The 19,142-nt window shown below is 39.5% G+C and overlaps 2 protein-coding genes across 2 annotated transcripts in view; both read left to right on the top strand.

The window, feature by feature from the left end:
• Positions 1-462, top strand: part of PLA2G4F (phospholipase A2 group IVF) — a 31,270-nt gene extending 30,808 nt beyond the window's left edge. Inside the window, exon 21 of the mRNA XM_068397913.1 lies at positions 140-462. Coding sequence (XP_068254014.1) covers positions 140-257 — 118 coding nt within the window. The 3' untranslated portion in view covers positions 258-462. The remainder of the gene's footprint in view (positions 1-139) is intronic.
• A 1,351-nt stretch (positions 463-1,813) lies between these two features.
• The window catches only part of LOC137662038 (cytosolic phospholipase A2 epsilon-like), a 34,475-nt gene continuing 17,146 nt past the window's right edge, over positions 1,814-19,142 (top strand). Inside the window, exons 1-5 of the mRNA XM_068397918.1 lie at positions 1,814-1,896; positions 12,570-12,653; positions 15,370-15,442; positions 16,254-16,390; positions 17,605-17,736. Of these exons, the coding sequence (XP_068254019.1) occupies positions 1,891-1,896; positions 12,570-12,653; positions 15,370-15,442; positions 16,254-16,390; positions 17,605-17,736 (432 nt within the window). The 5' untranslated portion in view covers positions 1,814-1,890. The remainder of the gene's footprint in view (positions 1,897-12,569; positions 12,654-15,369; positions 15,443-16,253; positions 16,391-17,604; positions 17,737-19,142) is intronic.

Here is a 19,142-nt window from a genome sequence, read left to right as displayed (position 1 = left end):
AGAAAACCAAACAAATTCAGTGTTCTGAAACTTGGCTGAATTACTACACTTGCTGTTGTTCATGCTGTGGGCTCAAGGTCTAGCTGAGCAAGGCTCTAGTGCAGACAATGTCTGAGCTGTGCATGGCTTACCTTTGCAGACAAAAGGTATCTGTGAGTGGGACAGAGTCAGTTGTTGGAGCAGCAAGTAAAGACAAGAGATTTGCACCATCATACCGTTGTCAAAGGGGTACTGACTGCGCTCTGGGAATCAGCTGAAGAAATCAAAGGAAGTGGAGCAACTGGGATCTAAGTAATAGCAACTTTTTTGTACAGCACTTTTGTATTTGCCCTGTGGCAGGATAACTTGGGGTATTCTAGTTTTTAATAAATGTTCAGAGTGAATGATCTGTATAAGTGATAAGCATTTAAATGAACCTGGATTTACACACCAAAGTGGATTATGCGCAAGAAGTGACAGCTCTTCAGGATTGCTTTTTCCTCTGTTCCAAGTAAAAGACATTTTTGTAGCCTTCCATAAAATAAATAATTTCTCATGTATGGAGAACACAGAAAGAACAAGGAAATAAAAGTGTTTTTATATATATATGTGTGTGTGTGTGTGTATATATGTATAAAGCTGTGATAAACCTAGCAAAATATGGCAGGAAGTTAGTACTTAAAGAAGGTTGGAGTACTAAACTACTGCTTATTCTGTAGGAAACCACATGTGATGGTTTGCAGAAAATAAGGCTTGACACCCATTCATAAGGTAATGAGTTTCCAAAGGGTAAGGGAGGAACGAAGGGATGATCCAGTTGGAAACATCATGGGTTGGTATTATATAGTTCATCGAATTTCTTCAGGCAGTCCTTAAACATGTAAAAAATAGATTGATTGCACAAAGCTGTCTTTGAAAAATAGCGATGAACAGGTTGAGAGCTTGTGGGTGAAAATTAGAAGCTGAGCCAACAAAGAAAACCTCATAGTTGGTGTTTACTACAGGCCACATGATGAAGGGGGGGATGAGCAAGATAATACCAGAGTAACTTCCTAAAGAGCCTTAAAAATGTGGAAGACCCAATTCCACTGAGAAATTGAAAGTGACAAAATGGTCAAGGTGAAGAACTGTGGTTTTGATTATGTTAGTAAGAATTGCAAGTTGTGCCAGTGAATTAAATTGACTTGCACTTATATCGCAATCACCTCGCTTTGCTGTCCCTGCAGCAGAATCGCTTTAAAAACGCTTTAAAAAAAAAAAAAACCTTTTGGTTTTGATTTGAACTAAGCAAATTAACCCGGTACTTTAGACTCTAATGTACCAGATCTTTCAACTGTGACCACCCTTAAAAAAGAGCATACTGCCTGCACCTGCAAGACCACCCATTCATATAAACAGGTATTACAGATAAGGTAGACTTCCTTTTGTGGGGTTGCTAGATTGCTATGGACAAGGACCTGTTTGTATTCACAAAAATATGGGTTCCTTTTCCTCCACAAATGATGACCAAGTTACATTCTAAGTAGCCAAGAAGCTTCTGTAGCTGAAGCTTCTTTTCAGCTGTAGTGCTTAGCAACTAAGATTTTGTAATTCCTTGCACTCGGTGTTGGTGCTACTGCATAAGTAAACAATGAATTCTTATGTTTTTTAAATAAAATACTTCGGAAGATTTTTATAATAAAAATTCTGTTGTGGATTTCTGAAGCCTGAAGTAGTGAAGAAACAATATAAAATGTCTAATTAAGAAAACAGTGGCTTGATATGAAAATAACTGCTTGTTTGTCTTACCTTCCAGTGTCAAAGGCAAATTGCTATGTGGCAGCATCTCCAGTCACTTCCAAAACACAGGTCTTACTGTAACTGCAGTGATTCGAAGTGGAATGAAACTTAAAATGCAAGCACCACAATGCCATGAAGGTAAAATTTATGCTTCTCTGTTAGGTTGCTCAGGGCAGCACCAGATAAACAGCAGAGCCAGGGCAAAGAAGGGAGCCGAATCTTGTGATAAGGGGTAGCAGAGAGGGCAGACCGCTGATGGCCTGCCATTGTGTGTGTTTAACACTTCTGCTGTGGAGCAGAAGTGTTAGTAAATGGCTCAGTGTCCTAGGAAAAGCATTGCCTGGGAAAATGCTGGAGCAGGGAAGGGAAGGTATTGCTCTCTTGAGGGTGCTGTATTTTGGAGCAGGGTGGTTGAAGAGATTTTTGCTCTTTTCCAAGGAATTTATTTACAAGCCAAACAGTGTTATTTATGTTGAACTTCACTTCTTTACAGTGCTGTGCAAATACAGTATTATTAACTTTAGTAGATGAAAAATGTGTTTGGAATCACACCCAAAAATCTTAAACTGATGCAGAAGTGGTACTATCTTTATTGCTTTTGATGTGGCAAATATTACACCAGGCCAAACTTTTAATCACACATTTGTGCTCAGTTACCAGGTGAGACACTTTACTCAACACCTCAGAAGAGAAAAAGACAAATATAGGAAGCAATGTCTAATCAGAACATGATATTGATATGACATGGCTTTGAAAAAGGCAATGAGATCCAAAGGTGTTGGAGGTTGAAACATTTCCAGTGGAAAGAGGGAAATACTAATATCGTTGAACAAAGTTCTCGTAAGGTCTCATGTAGGACAGTGCATGTTGACTAGTCACCTGTGTTTGAGGAAAATGAACTTATAACAGATGCATGGATGAGGAAGTAGGGGAAAGGGAAAAGCTGCCATTTGAGAGGACACCAGATGACTGTAGGTTAATTTGCTTGTCACAGCAACAATTGAGAATGGACCTGTCTGCTTTTTATGAAAACAATCTAGAGAAGGGAGATAAAGCTATAAGACCAATGTTGGTGTGAGAACAAATATGTTGAGGAATAAACTTAGGCTGAACATGAAAAGAATGTTTCAGAGTTTTGTGGCATCTATGAAAGTCTTGACAATGGTTAGGCTTAGTTATTGCTGGCCATCTAAAGCAGAAGCTGATGAATTGATACAACAAATGATTCATACAAAGGTATGTCAGTGATTTATTAAGCTGTGCTCTGTTGTTGCATATCTTCTGGGTTTGTGATCAGAGCTCAACAACTGGTAGGAAGAGAAATGCTGGTATCTCCCTAGAGATAAGCAAAGGGAGCCCGTATTGTTTTCTCCTTAAAATAAAAACTACTGCAGAAGATAAAGCAAGATACAATTGCCCAACATGAATTTTCAGGGAAAAAGGACTTCTATGGCTGAAAAAAAAAAAAAAAAAAAAAAGCGCCATGCTTATTGGCTATAGATGTCCAGGGACTTGGAGGACGAGATTTTACTCAGGAGAGTCCTAAGGCTTCCTATATAATACTGTACTTTCAAGAAATTAGATGTTTAACCACACCAGCTTCTTTGTGGTCTTCCCTCTCAGCAGTGTACTTACTAAGGTTTTTAGCTTCCATTGGGAAAGGTGGGCTGTGAAATGAAGTCAATGGAAGCCTGAATATTGGCTCAGGCATCTGCAGCTGCAATGGCCTTTAGACATAAATGCCTCACACTGGTACATATAATGATATTTTACTTTAGGGCAAGTCTCCGCTTGCTGCAGGTTTGTTCAGGAATTCAAATAAATGTTTATTTCGCTACTTCAGTTGTGCTGTAACACAGTTCAGTCACAAACCTTGTCGCTCCTGCTTCATTTGGCTGCATGCTGATATGGCGAATAGGATATTTAGAGGCTTTCTGGCAGCTTGAGGACAGTACTTGTTCTCCCTCAAGTCTCCTCCAGCCTAGTCCTATTTAAGAATCATAGCCACGATAATTTGGTGTATATACTCCTCCTGCAGCACAGTGATCCCTGAGAGAATTCCTGCTGCATGTGAGGCATTAGATGAGGGTAACCTCAGGAGTGCTGTCTTTACAGATTGGCTGGGTGTGTTTCTTTGCTGAAAGTGGTGTGTTCTGAATGAAGATGAGAAAACAGAATACTACCTTTTCACTCTAGGACAGTTTCATCTTCCTTCCCACTCCCTGTGTTGGAGGTAAGATACTCTTGATGGCAACAGGTTGAGACATGGTGGGAACTAAGGCATGCATGTAAATCAAATGGCATCTGCGTTAGAAGTGGGGCTTCACCAACAGATGGCCAGACCCCATGTAAAGATGTTTGAGCAGTTACTCTCTGGAAAATAAAGTGATCCCTGAGGTTATAAGCTATGTATTCAGGTGACTCGTGTATGTTTCTGAAGGGAAAGGAGAAGAAATATAAGAGTCAGATGTGGAATTTTTCTTGGGAGAAAGATGAGGAGCCTGCCAAGTGCTGTTGAATGTAAATCTATTTATTACTTAATTTTTTTTCAATTCATGGTGGTACTATTAAGTTGGCTTGCTATCCAAAGGAATGTGATCATGCATATCCCTGTGCTGGTCCCTCCTAAGCATAAAGATATAATTAAAGCCCTGATGTGAGGAATTGTGGTTCTTCTGGTCTAAGGAGCAGATCAGTCCAATATTTATATAGACTATATCTAATAATTCTTCCTCCACTTCTGATTCTCCTGGTGAAACTGTAGCAGAGTTCAGTAAAGTTGCACAAAACCATGAGATTGCTCTTCTAAGCCATGAAAACTTTCTTTATTGCACGAAGGAATATTGATAAATCTTCTCTGTGTGACTATAGCTTCTGCCTGTGGATTTCCCAAATATCAAACTGGGAGGAGCGGAAAGATCGCAGCAATGGTATGGAACCTCACTTCTATTGACCCTTTATTTTCACAGCACAGATGCCCCCCACTAAGGCCATCAGCACTGGTGTTTTGGTGGTGATGAGTGAAACTTTGTCCTGAAAGTGATTGGATTGTACAGTCTGGGCTTTAGCACTGCCACACATAACCTGCATGCTCTTTCCTACCCATCGCATTTTTCAAATGCATTAATGGGGCATAGTACCCTCTTACATGACACTGCAATGACTCTCTACTCACTCCTCAACAAGGCATCACCTGCTGTATTTATAATCTCAAAATGTCATAACACAAGACCTTGAGCTACAGGAACAGTAACTTCATTAGCCTGTTGCAAGAGTAGGCTGCTGTATTTAGTGGGCATGCCATAAAATGATATTTATTACTGTCCTATTTCCTGCAAATGTCTGAGCAAATCTCTCTGAAATGAACTGCATCTGACAGAAGGACCTTTCAATTTCAGGGCAAAGTATGTCAGTTAGAAATGGGGAGAGACCTGGGAAACATTGTGTTACTAACTATAAGCTTTGTAAATTACTAACTACAAGCTTTGTTGGGTACCTCATCTTCTCTGCTGTAGCTTTGTGGGTGTGTAATCATGCCTATGATTTTGACTATTGCACATTTATCCACAAATGCAGTTAAGCACAGTAGTGCTGTTGGTGTGTGTGGTTTATTTTGGTTGGTGGGGTTTTTTTTTTTGGTTAGTTGTTTTTTTGTGAATTGGTTATTGGGTTGCTGACCATCACAGTTAAGTCAGCTCAGGTCTGGTAAGAGTTGCATAATGTCCTACAAACCAGAAATTGTGATGAGAATAGCACAGAGACTATGATTCATGTCCCGTGTAGTTTCAGTCAAGGGTGTTGATGTAAATATCAGGCTGAGTTTACCTTAAGGGTAAACACGTAGAGCTGCAAAGCTTGATTAACTAGGTGCGGTAACTTGGAGGAGAATGCTGCACAGAAAATTATGGATGAAAATTAAAATCCTTTTCTCTAAAAAAAAAAAAAAAAAAAAAGTCCTACAATATCATGGGTAGTTAAATTTTACATTCAACCTTCAGCTTTTAAACAAACAAAAAATATCATTACATAACCCCAACGGGGGGAAAAAAATCTTTATGAAAGGCTAATTATGGTTACTGGCCCTGCCAAACCTGACCACCACAAACATTTCCTTCTGCTTTATAACAAGTGGGAATTAAAGCATGTTTCTGCAACTTTGCTGTGGGGTTGACCAGTCTCCGTACCTTTGCAATACATTCTTTTCTGTCTCCCGTGCTACGGGTTCCCATTGCAAAGTGGCTATATGCATCTAAACCTAAACTGTAATGCAACCATTGTACAACTGTAGCATTGTTATGTCCTCGTCAGAGTCAGTAGACTCATTGCAGGCACATCCATGTTTTAAACATAGGGTGTGGGGATATTTTTCCTCTAGCGTTCCACCACACAGCCAGTCATTAACACTGTAGAGCAATGGAGCTCCCCTGCTGTTAAGATTATTTCCCAACTCACCAGAGGTTTGTTTTTTTTTTTTTATTTTTTTCTGCTAGCAAATCAAGGAAGATGAAAAGCAGAGCTGGTAATGAGAAGCTTGGCAGGGGAGTAGCTTCTGAGTGGATGAGACTGTATTTTACAAGCTCTTTGTGAATGCTTTGTCTGCAGAGGTTAGCCTGTGTTTGTAATAAGGTGTTGTGGAAAATGAGATCTGGACAGCTGCAGTCATTACTCCATTGTGAAACACAGCAAGTTTAAGCATGTTTTATCTGCAAATTTCACCTCGGCCTTTACTGGGGAGATTCATTACTGGAATCTGCATAACGATGTATATTACCCCATAGGTTAATTTGAAATGTGTCAATAGCATTAAAGTAGTGTGTCAGGAAGAAATGAGAAGAAAAAAATCAGAACAATGTATTCTGGTTGAACTGATGCCAGATGGCACATACCTGGAGTTACACGCGAGGTCCTTGTCCTGTAGAGTTCACAGTACACATCAGGAAATGGAAGTCAGCTCCATTCAATTAACAGCTAATTCAGGTTTTCTCTCACAATTTGCTGTCCATTTTCTATCTGACTGTCAGGGGATGTTTGTTCTTTGGTCAGGTGTTGGAGGCAAACTCCCCTACCTCTCTACTTAACTGTCAGAGAACCAGGTATCTACTGCTGATTGAAATGTAATTATTCTAGAGGCGTAACTGTGTTTTGCTTTCATAGATGTGTTGAATTCAAAGGGTGTGTGTTTTCAGTGACAGGAGGACCACTTTAGTATTTTTATTTTTGTATCCACTTGAGTCAGTACTCATATTTAGCAGAAGCACTGGGAAGTTCAATTATCCTTTAAAAAGTGCATTCTTTAGCAAATCCTGCAGTTTTTAAGGTATTTCTCATGGTGCTGGAAAGACATGGAAATGCTAGGGGAAATGAGTATTGGGCTGTCAATAGAAATAACAATAGCCAGCTTTCTCTTTCCTACATTACTGCGTTTCTGGAAATACGCACGAGCAGCATAGGAAGTCAAAAGTATTTATCGATCCTGCTCTGTTCTGAGTGGCACAAAAGTACATGTGCTTAATGCACTTATCAGTCAGCTGTACATTTACCCTCTGCATTTAACCTTAATATCTGATTTTTGCCCCTTGCTTTATACTGACTCAGAGGTCAATGTGAAATCCCCAAGCTGTGTTGTGCCAGTATCCCAAGAAGCCTTATTATGTGGACCTTGTTTCCCTTAGGAATACAGATAGGATTAATTTGAAAGAAATTCCCAAGAAATTGTAATGTGTTCTCTCTCTTTGTTTTTTCCAGCTTTTTTTAAGGCATCAAGACTTGTGAGACGCTGTTCTCTGTACATGTGTATTCTACTCTAGTATTTTTTTTAACCTGTGGCTGATCCAAACTGAATTTAACTTATCAAAGGCAAAACCTTAGAAGTCCTGTGGAAATAGCTAGCTGGATAGAGGATTGAGATTTTTATTAATGGCCCCCTCGCTAATGATGACCCATCCCCAAGGAGAACACTATGGTATGTCTTTGCAGTATTCTGAAATACTGGTGAATCCACTGACTTTTTTTTTTTTTTTTCCCCAGCCTGATGATCATAAAATTACTTCATTCATGGTATAAGTAATTCAGTGGGATTTCTGAGGCCCATGTAAATACTTGTTGTTTCTGTGTGCTCTTTTTCTTCTCTTTCTCATCAGGCGTTAGGTGGCACTCTTTCAGAGAAGGGTATAGCAGCTGTGTAACTACACCTGATCTTCACTCTTAACACTATCCCAGAGATGCTGCTTTCTCTTTGGAGGTCTGTCACTTCTTCTTGTCCAGATCATCTAATCGAGATGCTCCTCCTGTTACAAACACTGTTTGTATTCTCCAGTTCTGTAAAGCTGAAGTATTTGGGGATGAAAGAGTGGAGGCTTGCATCTCCCAAGAATTCTTTAAAAAACAAAACAAAAAACCCCAAACCAAACAAAAAAAAAAAAAAAAAAGGAAAAGAGACGGACACCCACCTTGCTACAGCCTCCTTTCCAGTAGTCATAGAGAGTGTAATGTCTCCTCTGAGCCTCCTTTTCTCCAGACTAAACAACCCCAGTTCCCTCAGCTGCTCTTCTAGAACCTTCACCAGCTTTGTTGCTGCTCTTTGGACACTCTCCAGCACCAAAGTGTCTTTCTTGTAGTGAGGGGCCCAAAACTGATCACAGTACAGAGGGACGATCGCTTCCCTAGTCCTGCTGGCCACACTATTTCTGATACAAGCCAGGATGCTATTGGCCTTCTTGGCCTTCACACTGCTGGCCATGCATAAATAAGTGACTAGATAAAGTATATGAATAGTTAGGTCATTGTTAGTGGGCTTTTTTAAATACTTCATTGATGCTGCTGCACACCTACCAACTGCCCTCCTTTGCTGTACTGTGTACAAATGCTTTCCAAAATAAAAATGGAGGAGGGAAGCTTGCTTCTAGCTGTAGGTAAATAAAGTGTCAGAGTGGTGTAGGGTGATAATCATAGTCACTGGAGAGAGTTGGGCACTTTCAAAGAGCAGTTCAGCCCTTAGGTGCTAGCAGAGAACATTCTTGCCTCTTTCTTTTCATTAACTAGTGATGATGACTCAGTTGCAATTACAAACTCATACTCAATACTTACTTCTGTCCTCCTGTGTCTTTGTAGGAAAAGCCCACAGCTGTAATCAAATAAGTAATACAAGTGAGTGTCAATAAAGAACAAGCACTGAAGGTGTCTTGGGATCTTTTCTTCTTTTGCCTTAGGAGCCTGGTAAATTCCACCACCCAAAGGCTGTTAGCCCATGCGTGCAATCGCATGCTTGACTGGTGGTGTAGATCTCACTTTAGAGCCTCTAGTATGGGACCACTCTGTGTCCCATGTGCTAGTGATAAATAGGTGTTATCTTCTGATCTCAGCTCTGTGTCTGAGCTGGAGATACAGGTGGATCCTGGGTGCTGTGACTTAGCATTCCCTTAGTGGTGAATGGGGTGACTCCAGTAGTGCTGTTTGAGAGGAAGGTGCTCCAGAGTAATTCAGTCCTCTGCACCTGTCTCCTCAGCAATAACACAAAGCAGCTTGTGCATTTGTTATCACTGTCACTTGTGTCAACTCACCTCAGATTGAAATACTTATGAAATAACTTGAGAAAAATGGAGCAATTAATTTGTAAATAAGGCCCAAATCAGCAATGTGAATGTGAATACTTTTTTCTGGTTACAACGAATCATGTATTAGGGCAAAACTTTAATTCTAACAGAATACGAACAAATTGCGCACGTTTGTTATGTGCAACAGAAAATAATAAGTCAAACAGGTTGTTAGATTGTCCTACAAGAAAGATGTTCCCTGTGGTCTTCTCTGTATTATCAAAATGAGAAATGCAGTTTAATATCTCTTGTTCTTCATATTTCCAAAATGGTTGAAACAGATGCTCTGAAAATTGCGTGAAGACTTAATTCCTTATTGATTTCAGTCATCGTAACTTCAGCTTGTGTCATAATCTATGTCAAAAAGGGATTATGAGTGATGGAATTTTGGGATGTTTTATTTGGGTCATGTAGATGAAGTCTGATATTTAGAGATGGTGCCCAACACCTTTTGTTTAGGGGGAACAAAATCATTGAGGAATGTATTGAGGAACAAAATCATTAGTATTTTTAGAAATGAAATTGGATCCCGTGGCAGCATTGGTGTGTCAGAGCTCAGATAAAGAGCGGTCTCTGGCTCTTTATCACAGCATCTTTCTACCAGAAGTTAGCAATCTTTGGAGGCTTGTGAGCCAGACTGTGAGGGCTTTTCCCCCTTTGTCTTATATTAGATGTTAAATGGCTGTGAGACCCTGTGAGAATTTGGAGAAACCACTGATTATCAGAGTCAAATTTCTGCATGAGGAAAGTGATCCTGAGTCTGTGTCAAAATTGATCTGGGATCTTGGTGGCAATTGGGAGCCTCCAGCTCTCACAGCTGCCCCTCAAAGAGGCATCAGACCCTGTGCTGGCACTGCTGCAAGTGGTCTGCTCCTCTGCTGCCCCAGGCACCCATGCTGCAAGTTCCGTGGCCAGTTTGTGTCTATGTGACTCCAGTCATCCTGTCACCACTTAACTAGTACTGCTGAAGGCTTCTGTTGTTATCATGGTATGGGTGAAATACTATCTTGTCTTCTGGCCTGTGGCTTCCTGACTTCTGACTCACCTGCACCACTGTTCGTGATGCACACTATCATGTCATTAAGGAACTTCCTACTATTGCTGGGCTGTGTCTGCTTTTGCATGGGAGAGCTGTTTAGCTGGATTTTTTTCTTTCTCGTGATGTGCAGATCAAGCATGTATAGTATAGCAACATAGCTGCTTGAGCAGTTAATATTGCTTAATTTAATTTATGAAATCCACAAAAAGCCCAAATGTAGAGATTGTGGAAAGGGTGGGAGTTGAGTGGGGAGCATGACATATTATTTAAGTGGACAGGTAACTTTTCTTGAAGAGCTGGAGTGAATCCACTGTCATCAAACTAAGCCATAAAATGACTTCAGTGCCTGAGCGAAGTGATGGAACAGCTGCTGTGTTTAGCCTGTTGTAACAGCATGAGCTGAATCTCTTGTTTCAAATCAGGGAGTGTTACTTTGAAAGAATTATCATATAACTGAAGTGAAATAGATCTCTATTGTAATAAGACTGCTCCACAAAATAAAAAACTGACCCAACAAAAAACCTGTAGGTGGGAACTCATCACAATTTTTTTGCATAAATGATAGTATAACCTAAGGCAGGCACTTTATGTATTCAATGCCTGAGTCTATGAAAGACCAGACTAACTACAATTATTACTTGAAATGTTATGTAAGGCAGCTCTCCTCTACAAGACAGTTGGAATAAGTCAGATACTTTCATTAGAAATGGTTGAAAAACAGATTTTTTTATTTTCTAAGAAGTCCTGCTTCAAAAAGGGATTTTCTGTCTGACTTAGAAAGAAACTTAGGAATTTTAAAAAGTAAAATAAACGGTGTTTTAAAAAAAATTATTTCAACTGCAGTTTCTCATTGTGGAATAACACTTGGTTTTAGTGATTTTAAAAATATTTAATGCAATAGCTGGCTTCTGTGGTATTTTAGTATTTTAGTAATGGTACTAGGTATTGTTATGTATTGAGTGCTATTACAGAAAAATAATGTGAAATTATTCTATAATGAAAAATAAATCAGACTTGAAAATTAAACATGAATGTTTACGTATTTTGAAAAAAAATCGTATGTAGTTATTAGTGGTAACGCTTATATGGGTTTCTAACATAATTTAATTCAAGGCAGCACTTTCGCTAAAAACTTTTCAATAACAAAAGCTCCCGCAGGCTCTACTTACCCTGTAACATCCCTTACGTAACAGAAACAAGAAAGAAGAAAAGCTACAAGCTGTTTTCTTCAACTGTTTGCTACTGCCCATGAGAGCCAGCCTCCACGCTGTGGCTCTAACTTGTAGTGAGCTTGGTGAAAACCCTTGCAGTTGTGCATCTGGCTGGAGGAACCAGTGGGAGCTGGAATGCTGCTGTTTGGATGTTCAGATCACTCCACTTGCTGCTGCCAAAGCACAGTTATGGATTTTAGGACTAGAGAAAGTAACAGTAGATATCAGTAGTTGCAATGGTCTATTCTGTTAGGTCTTCTCTAGTTTTTGAGTGTTGCAACTGCCCCAGGATATCCCTCTGTGTGTGGTTATTCAAACTTTTTGGTGGTGGATAACTATTTTATTTTAGGATTAGTCTACGGTAAAAAAAAAAAGTCTCCTTTCCTCTAAATCACTGTGGTGTTAAAAAAAAAAAATCTTCATGTGGCACAGAAGAAGTGCATAATTTGTGCTTTTGAAATCAGTGGGAGGTGGAGCTATGAGTTCATCTATACAGCTCTTCTTCCCTGCCTCAGTTCGTTAGAAAATAGTGTGGTCCAGGAGCACCTGCCAGCTGTGCGACATACAGACTGGACCATTACAGTGTTGCCTTTTGTGAAACAGAGATACTAATGGGATCATCAGCCTATTCACCTTTGGTAAGAGAAAATCAGCTGTGGGGCAGGAGGATCTGTTTGGCTCTCTTGATTTAGATTAATCAAAAGCAAATGCTTGGGGAATTTTGATCCTTAAATGTCAAATGGGTCTGCAGTGGGCAGGTTTATTAGTAAGAGCAGTAGACAAATGGTCTTGGTGAGATGGAGATGTAGACAAATGGTCTTGGTGAGATGGAGATGTATTCCATCATGAGGAGGAGAAAAGGTAGGATCCCCTGCTATTGCCATGGCAAATCTGAGTAGAAAGTGAAAACTAGGAATTGTTGACTGCTGAGTTTCATCGCTGGTCCCTCTCTTGGCTCCTTGTCTCCAGGACTGGTTCATCCGAGCAAACCCGCACAGGAAGGTTGGAGTCAGGAAGGGGAATCGTGAAAGACTGTACAGCGCTGAAGACGAGGTACTGTATAGAGGGCAGCTTCTGGGATGCAGGGAGAGGGCTGCAGGGTATGAACAATGGCTGTGCTACCTGCAGTCTTCCATCAGCCTTTTCCATCTCTCCCTAAGCTTAACTGTTATTATGAGAGGTGATTTATTTTTGATGGTTAGTTAAGGGAATATTTGTTTCTTTTGTGAGTGTGCTCTCTATAGTGGAAAACATTCAGAACTTGTGGTTTAGATGCTGGGCAAGGAACTGGGAGAGCTGGATTTTAGTCTTGATTTTACTGTGACCTCACTATATGATGGTAGTCATACCTCGTAACACTCTAGGCTAAGTCTTTAAATTGTTTTTCCTTTGCTTTATGGAGACAGATCAGCAAATAAAATGGATTATTCAGTGTCTGCCACTTAAAATAATTCTGAACGCTAATTTTTATGAAGCTGAACTGGTAAAAGGTATTGGAAGGTACTGAATGTGGTACGTACTGGATATGTAACAAATAATTCCCTTTTCTGAGTAATGGCTCATTTAAACGATATCAAATGATAGCTTAAAAAAAAAATAAAAAATTGTCTAATGTGGTGGTTTTTTTTTCCCCTTGAGTTTCCTGAATCTGCTCCCTAGCTGTATTCCGTGCAGAAGTATGAGGCTAACTCTTTGCTAGATCTGGGAGAGCAGCGAACTCACTACCTGCTAGTACTATGGAATAATAATTGGGTTTGTGTCTGCGTATTTTCTTAGTCCTTCAGCCATCTCATGAATAAGTTTTCTCCAAACTCCTGGATATAGATGCTACTAAAGCTGAGGATAAAAAGTTAATCCTCTGTATTTGGGTGAAAATTTGAGCTTTCAGCAATTCTGATCATCTACTCCTATCATTCCCTCTAGCTCCAGAAACATTACTGCCAAAAATTCTGCTGAGGTTGATGGGTTTCTTCCAAACCTGCTGGTTTTGTTCAAATGACACTTTCTGAGAGAAAACTGGTGGGTCGGGAATTTTCCAGTGGGCTCTAAATAGTATCTAGCCTGGTGATTTACTGCTTTTTAGATAGTTAATCTGCTCCTGTCAGGAGATTGGCATAACAAAATGAGAGGTACACCAGGAGGTCCTAAGGAGACAGTTTCTCAGAAATCATGATTCTTTGAAGGTTTAATTGCTCCTTTCAATTTAATTAATTTAGCTACTGCTTCTATATGTAGTATTTTACTTCTGATGTTTTCAAGATTGTCTTGTTTTTCCTGTAACCAAGTAGAGGGTTGTGTGTAGCTGTGATGAGGAGTGGAAGGGAGAAAACAAAAAGTGGAGAGGGTTGTGCAGCCTTCAAGATATTCCCGTGTAGAGCCCTATGCTATGGGATGTCAATATATTGCTATACCTCAGTGCTTCTCCTTGGTAGATCAATGAGGTCAGCCTAGTGCTTTTCCATGTGAACATATTTTTAAAATAATTTATTATTGGAAAAGTCCTGAATAAGCTAGGGCATTCTGAATCGCCTATTTGTGCTTTTGTTTTTTTTTTTGTATGTCTGTGCGTTCGTATGCAATTACAACTTTTATTATTGCTTCTTTGGTGTAATTGCATAACCTAACACAATGGCAATTTTACTCTCATCCTATCAGATATGTAATTTGGGTTTTATGTGCAACTTTCCATTTTCTTACATTGTTTAGACTTTTTGTGATTCATTCTTTCTTCCGTTCTGCTTTTCCTCCAGCTCCTGTTTTATGTACATATATCAGTTCTGCATGTTGTGGTAATGTGGTTTCATTTCAATTAATGTAGACTCTGTCTGTGGGTGACAGGCTATCTTTACTCAATCACACAGAGCCAAAGAAACAAAAATTTAAAAAAATACAGCTGCTTCTGCTTTATGTCATATCAAATTTGTACTGAAATGCTAGAGCTGCCTTATAGGGAGCTGGACCTATGTGTGAAATGTAAGAATGCTTACCCCAAGCCTCTGATCTCAGCCTTCCTTCTGCTGCTGTAATTGAAGAGCTCTGGGGTCCCATACTGGGCTGTTCACTTCTAGAACCTTTCTCTCTCTCTTTTAGTCATTTTTTTTACTTTTAGGAGTCAGGTATTTTGGTATGGTGAAGGATGTCATGATGTTACATATCACACAGCCAGATTCAGTAGTAGCAGTGCTGTCCTGAGCATTATAAAAAGGACGGTGTCTGTCGTGTTCTGCAGTAATGTTACGTGCCAGATGGGCAGCCGTCTCTGATGGAGGAAGGAGGGCATTCCATGGTCTCCAAACAGGCACACCGGGAAGTGCTGTGCTGTAAACTGTTGCACTCAGCTTGAAATTTGAGGAGCGAACTCTAGTTTGAAGGTAGCTGGATTTTACAGGATCAATTATGTAATGGCTTTTTTTTCTGAAAACTATCTTGTGGCATTTCGTACTACTCCCTGCATTGAAACTTAACCTCCAAAACCTAAATCTTTAAAAAAAAATGAATCTTAAACACAACTGGTTAGTAAACAAAGCTGGAATCTGACATTATATGGTATCACAAGAAAGAATTTATTCTCAGAAGTTGTCTCAAATAATTAAAATGAAAACATACTCACTGCATTAGTATGAGAATGGCCTATGGTTACTAATTTTCTAGGTTTTTTTACTAGGTTTTTTACTTTTTTACATACCTTTACTATACTCTAGGATAGGTGGTGCTAGTTATAACTGAATTATTTTCTAATAATTAAGGTATGTTTCTCATTGTTCTGCAGCCAGAAGTGCCTCAGTTGTGCTGGCTTACTGTAAAAATTATAAGCATGAAAAATCTCCGCAAAGCAGACCTGTGTAAGTATCAGTGATGGCATGTTTATAGGTTAGCAAGAAAGTCACTGTCACCTGAATTTAATACTCTTGTACACCTGCTTCTAGGATTTACAGTAGTGTCTCAGGGTTTTTGGCTGAAGAAGTTGTATCCATTTTCTTTTTCATTTGAACTCGTTTTGTTTCTAAACTGTTAGGAAGCAGTTAACAATAGAAATGAAACAGAATAGAAATTCTATATTGGGAAAGAAGTTATCCTTCCCTTCACTGGCTGCTCCATGACATTTCTCATTCCCCAACTCTTCAGTGCCTCTTTATCTACAGGTTGCCCGTTTCCCTTCTGAAAGGGGCACCTTTGTGAAAGATATAGGAAAAATCAGTGTATTTGTCTCTTCACTGCTATTTCACTGTGAATGACTTGTACATTACAATTAGGACTAGGACAAAAAAATCCCCAAAACTAAATTCTTGATTTTTTTTTAAAAAGTGAAGTTTCAGGGAGTGAAGTCATACGTGAATTTGCGTGGAGTCTGGCAAATATTTGAAAATAGAAGTGAAAAATGAGAAAAGCCAGAATGTTTCAGTTCAGTGCTGTTGAAATTGAATATTTTGACTTATGTTACTAAAGAGTATTAGGAGTTTAAAATTGACTTTTGTTTGGAATTGACATAAATTTAGATAGAAAAGTACCTCTAAATTTAGAATCTTTTCCTTTGTGTCTAATGAACTATTTAGGACTCCTCAGAGGTTAATCTTTTTTTCTCCTGGCTGGGCAAAAGACATAATAAAAAAACTACTGCTATACTAATTATATACATCTTTTTTGTTAACACAGTGACCCTAACTGATTGCTATGTGAAGCTGTGGCTGCCAACATCTTCGTGTCGGGAAGCCCAAACAAGAACTGTACGCAACTGTAGAAACCCTGTCTGGAATGAAACCTTCCACTTCATGATACAAAGTGAAGTAAAGGTAGGATCTGCATCTGTGATAGTGAGCAGGTGCTTTCTAAAGGGGACATCTTCAGCTGCTGCATGCAGACTCTTTATGAAAGCCTTGGGGCTTACACAGAGGCTTGAACTCAGTTATGCTGGGGAATAGGACGGTAATGGAAAGATGCAGAAAGTGTCAGAGACAGAATGAGAGATGCTGTTTCCTACCAGAAAGAAGATATGCAAGCCTTGGTATGGATTCTGTGGTGCCCTGACTGGTCTCTGTCATCTTCTAAGCACTACAACCCCAGGAACTGGATGGGAGGTTTTATAAACTCTTTAGAGGATTAGTAATATTTTCTCATATGCAGCCTTGAAGGCATTTTTGTTGTATGTTGCCGTGAGCTTGTAATTTCTGCTTTATGCAGTAACAATGACATTGTTTGTAAATTGAGAGAGGTACCATAACTTAATGCTGTTTTTCAGAAAGGAAAAAAACCCCACCTTTTAATACTAACCACTCCATCAGTAAATGAGCATATTTTCAAAAGCTTAATAGGCTATAAGAAATTAAATGTATGTCTGACTTATAGATTTATAACAGAATCATGCCCATCCCATGGTTTGAATGAGTGTAAGTTGAAAGGGTTATGGATCATCTGGAATAAAGTTGAGCACAAGTGATACAAGACCTAGACACAGGGTCAGTTTCCTACGGCTTAATAGTACTGTGTCTTCGTGTACTGCTGTGGGTAATCTGAGCCCTGAGGAAATGCAAGGGAAATGACTGCAATTTAACTTAAAATCTTTTAACAAGATTTAATGTGCTTTACCTTCCCTTTGTAAAGGGCTAAGAGTTTGCCCTCTGTTGTTACTTTCTGCTGATATGCTGAAGTTTCTAAAGATAGTAATTTTGAATCCACATAGAAAGGATTGTGATGTACAGCATGTGTTATCTCTACTCTGTCCAGCACATATTAGCATCATGCGTGTCACACTGCCTTTCCTTTCAGCTCTTGTTCATTGCCAAATCTGATGATTTACCTCTTCTAGAGTTAGTCCCTGACTGTGCAGTCTGAGCCACAGGGCTAACTGAGCGAACGCTTGCTGCAGCCGTCTGAGCTCTACGCTGTCGTAGGAGTCTGGCCACGTTGAACAACATGGTTGCTGCATGCTCACTCTTACTAGACCTTCCTTTTGGTCTCAGTAGTCCCAGAATATGGCATTTACATCCTTCTCTGCCTCTCTTCTCAGAACATCCTGGAGCTGACAGTCTGCGATGAGGATACTTTTACACCAGATGACCAGCTTTTGACTGTTCGCTTTGATGTAGCTAAAATCCAACCTGGAAAAAAAGTTCACCTGAATTTTGAGTTGAATCCAGAGGTGAGAAATGAAAAGACAGCTGAAATTAAGTGGATAGATAAAATAATACTCTTGATCAGAATTTTGTTCCAAGTTGCTACCTGTATTAAACATTACAGTTGTTCTTGCACACAAAGACTTTGTTAAAAGGACCTTATTAAAGCACAAAGTTAAATGCTCAGGGTTTAGGAGGGGCCAGAAACAGTCACCCCTCTGTTGTGATTGCAATTAGATGCAAAATGGCTTTCCTATTCTAAATTTTTTTTTTTTTGAGATTTCAAAAATGTCTTTTGAAAAAAACAGAGAGAGCAAGAGTAAAAAATGAAGCTGATAGAGATCTCATCAGTGTTGTAGGAGACTGACAGAGCAGGGATGGGAACAAACCTGACCCCCTTTCTGAGCAGCTGCCCCAACCCTTTGGTCAGTAGCTCACAGGGGTGACTCCTCTCAGCTTTTACAGGGATTCTGTCCTGTGCTTTCAGGCAATATGCTTGGTAAATGATTATATATTCTCATGAAAACGCATCAGGTTTTTTTCCTACTTCTAGGAAACAGCAGCTTTTTTTTTTTAATTAAAAATTCTCAGGAAGTCTGTTTATGATCTTTCATTACAGGATTACAAATTTCTTTTAGGGGGGCTGAGCCAGCGCAACATGAATAGGGTTTGATGGATGAGAATCTTCTCAGTATTTTATTCTTTTCTTCTAGGTCTATGTGTGACCCAGAAGTCTTATATGCTGCATATGTCTCAAAGAATATTGTGTTTGGTTGTATTAAAGATGGGATAAAGAGCTTCTCATGAAATGTTTGGTGGGTGAATGTGCTGAGAGGACAAGTGGAGGAATCACACCCATCTTTTAAGAGAGTGAAATATGTACTCAGATTACTTTCTTCAAAATATAACACTACCTCTGCTTGGATGCTGTGTAGTAATGAGACTCTGGGGCTTTTTCACACTTCTGACAAGGGCTTGAGTTTACAGTTCCTAGGAATTGTGTGTGCTCTGCTTATTTCTAAACCACTTTGTCAGAAAGGCTGTCCAGAAAGCACTCTTACCTGTTCTTTATATTACTATCGCTTTGGAGAGTGTTTATTAACTACTCTTCTAGAAAGCCAGTCCTTACTAAATATTTCAATATACCTGCTCCAGATGGCTATGTCCTTCCTTAGGATAAGCCTCATGTGACTGAGATCATTGAGATGTGATTCAAGCTGTGAGTTTGCTCTGAGGCATGTGCAGAGTTGGCTTAACCCTTTGGCGTAGCAATGTGGAAGTTGGGGAGATAATACAAGGTGAGATGTCTCAGGAATGTCTTGGTCAAGCCTTCCTTATTCAGATTACGACTCCTACTCAGGTGCCCATGAGGCATCACAGGTTATGGCCTGTACATGGATTTTTAGAACACTTAAGGTTAATTTTTTTTTTT

Source organism: Nyctibius grandis, chromosome 4 (assembly GCF_013368605.1).
Source record: "Nyctibius grandis isolate bNycGra1 chromosome 4, bNycGra1.pri, whole genome shotgun sequence".
In the NCBI taxonomy this organism is placed as follows: Eukaryota; Metazoa; Chordata; class Aves; order Nyctibiiformes; family Nyctibiidae; genus Nyctibius; species Nyctibius grandis.
Note: the sequence above shows the minus strand (reverse complement) of the source record. Positions and strands in the feature narration are given on the sequence as shown.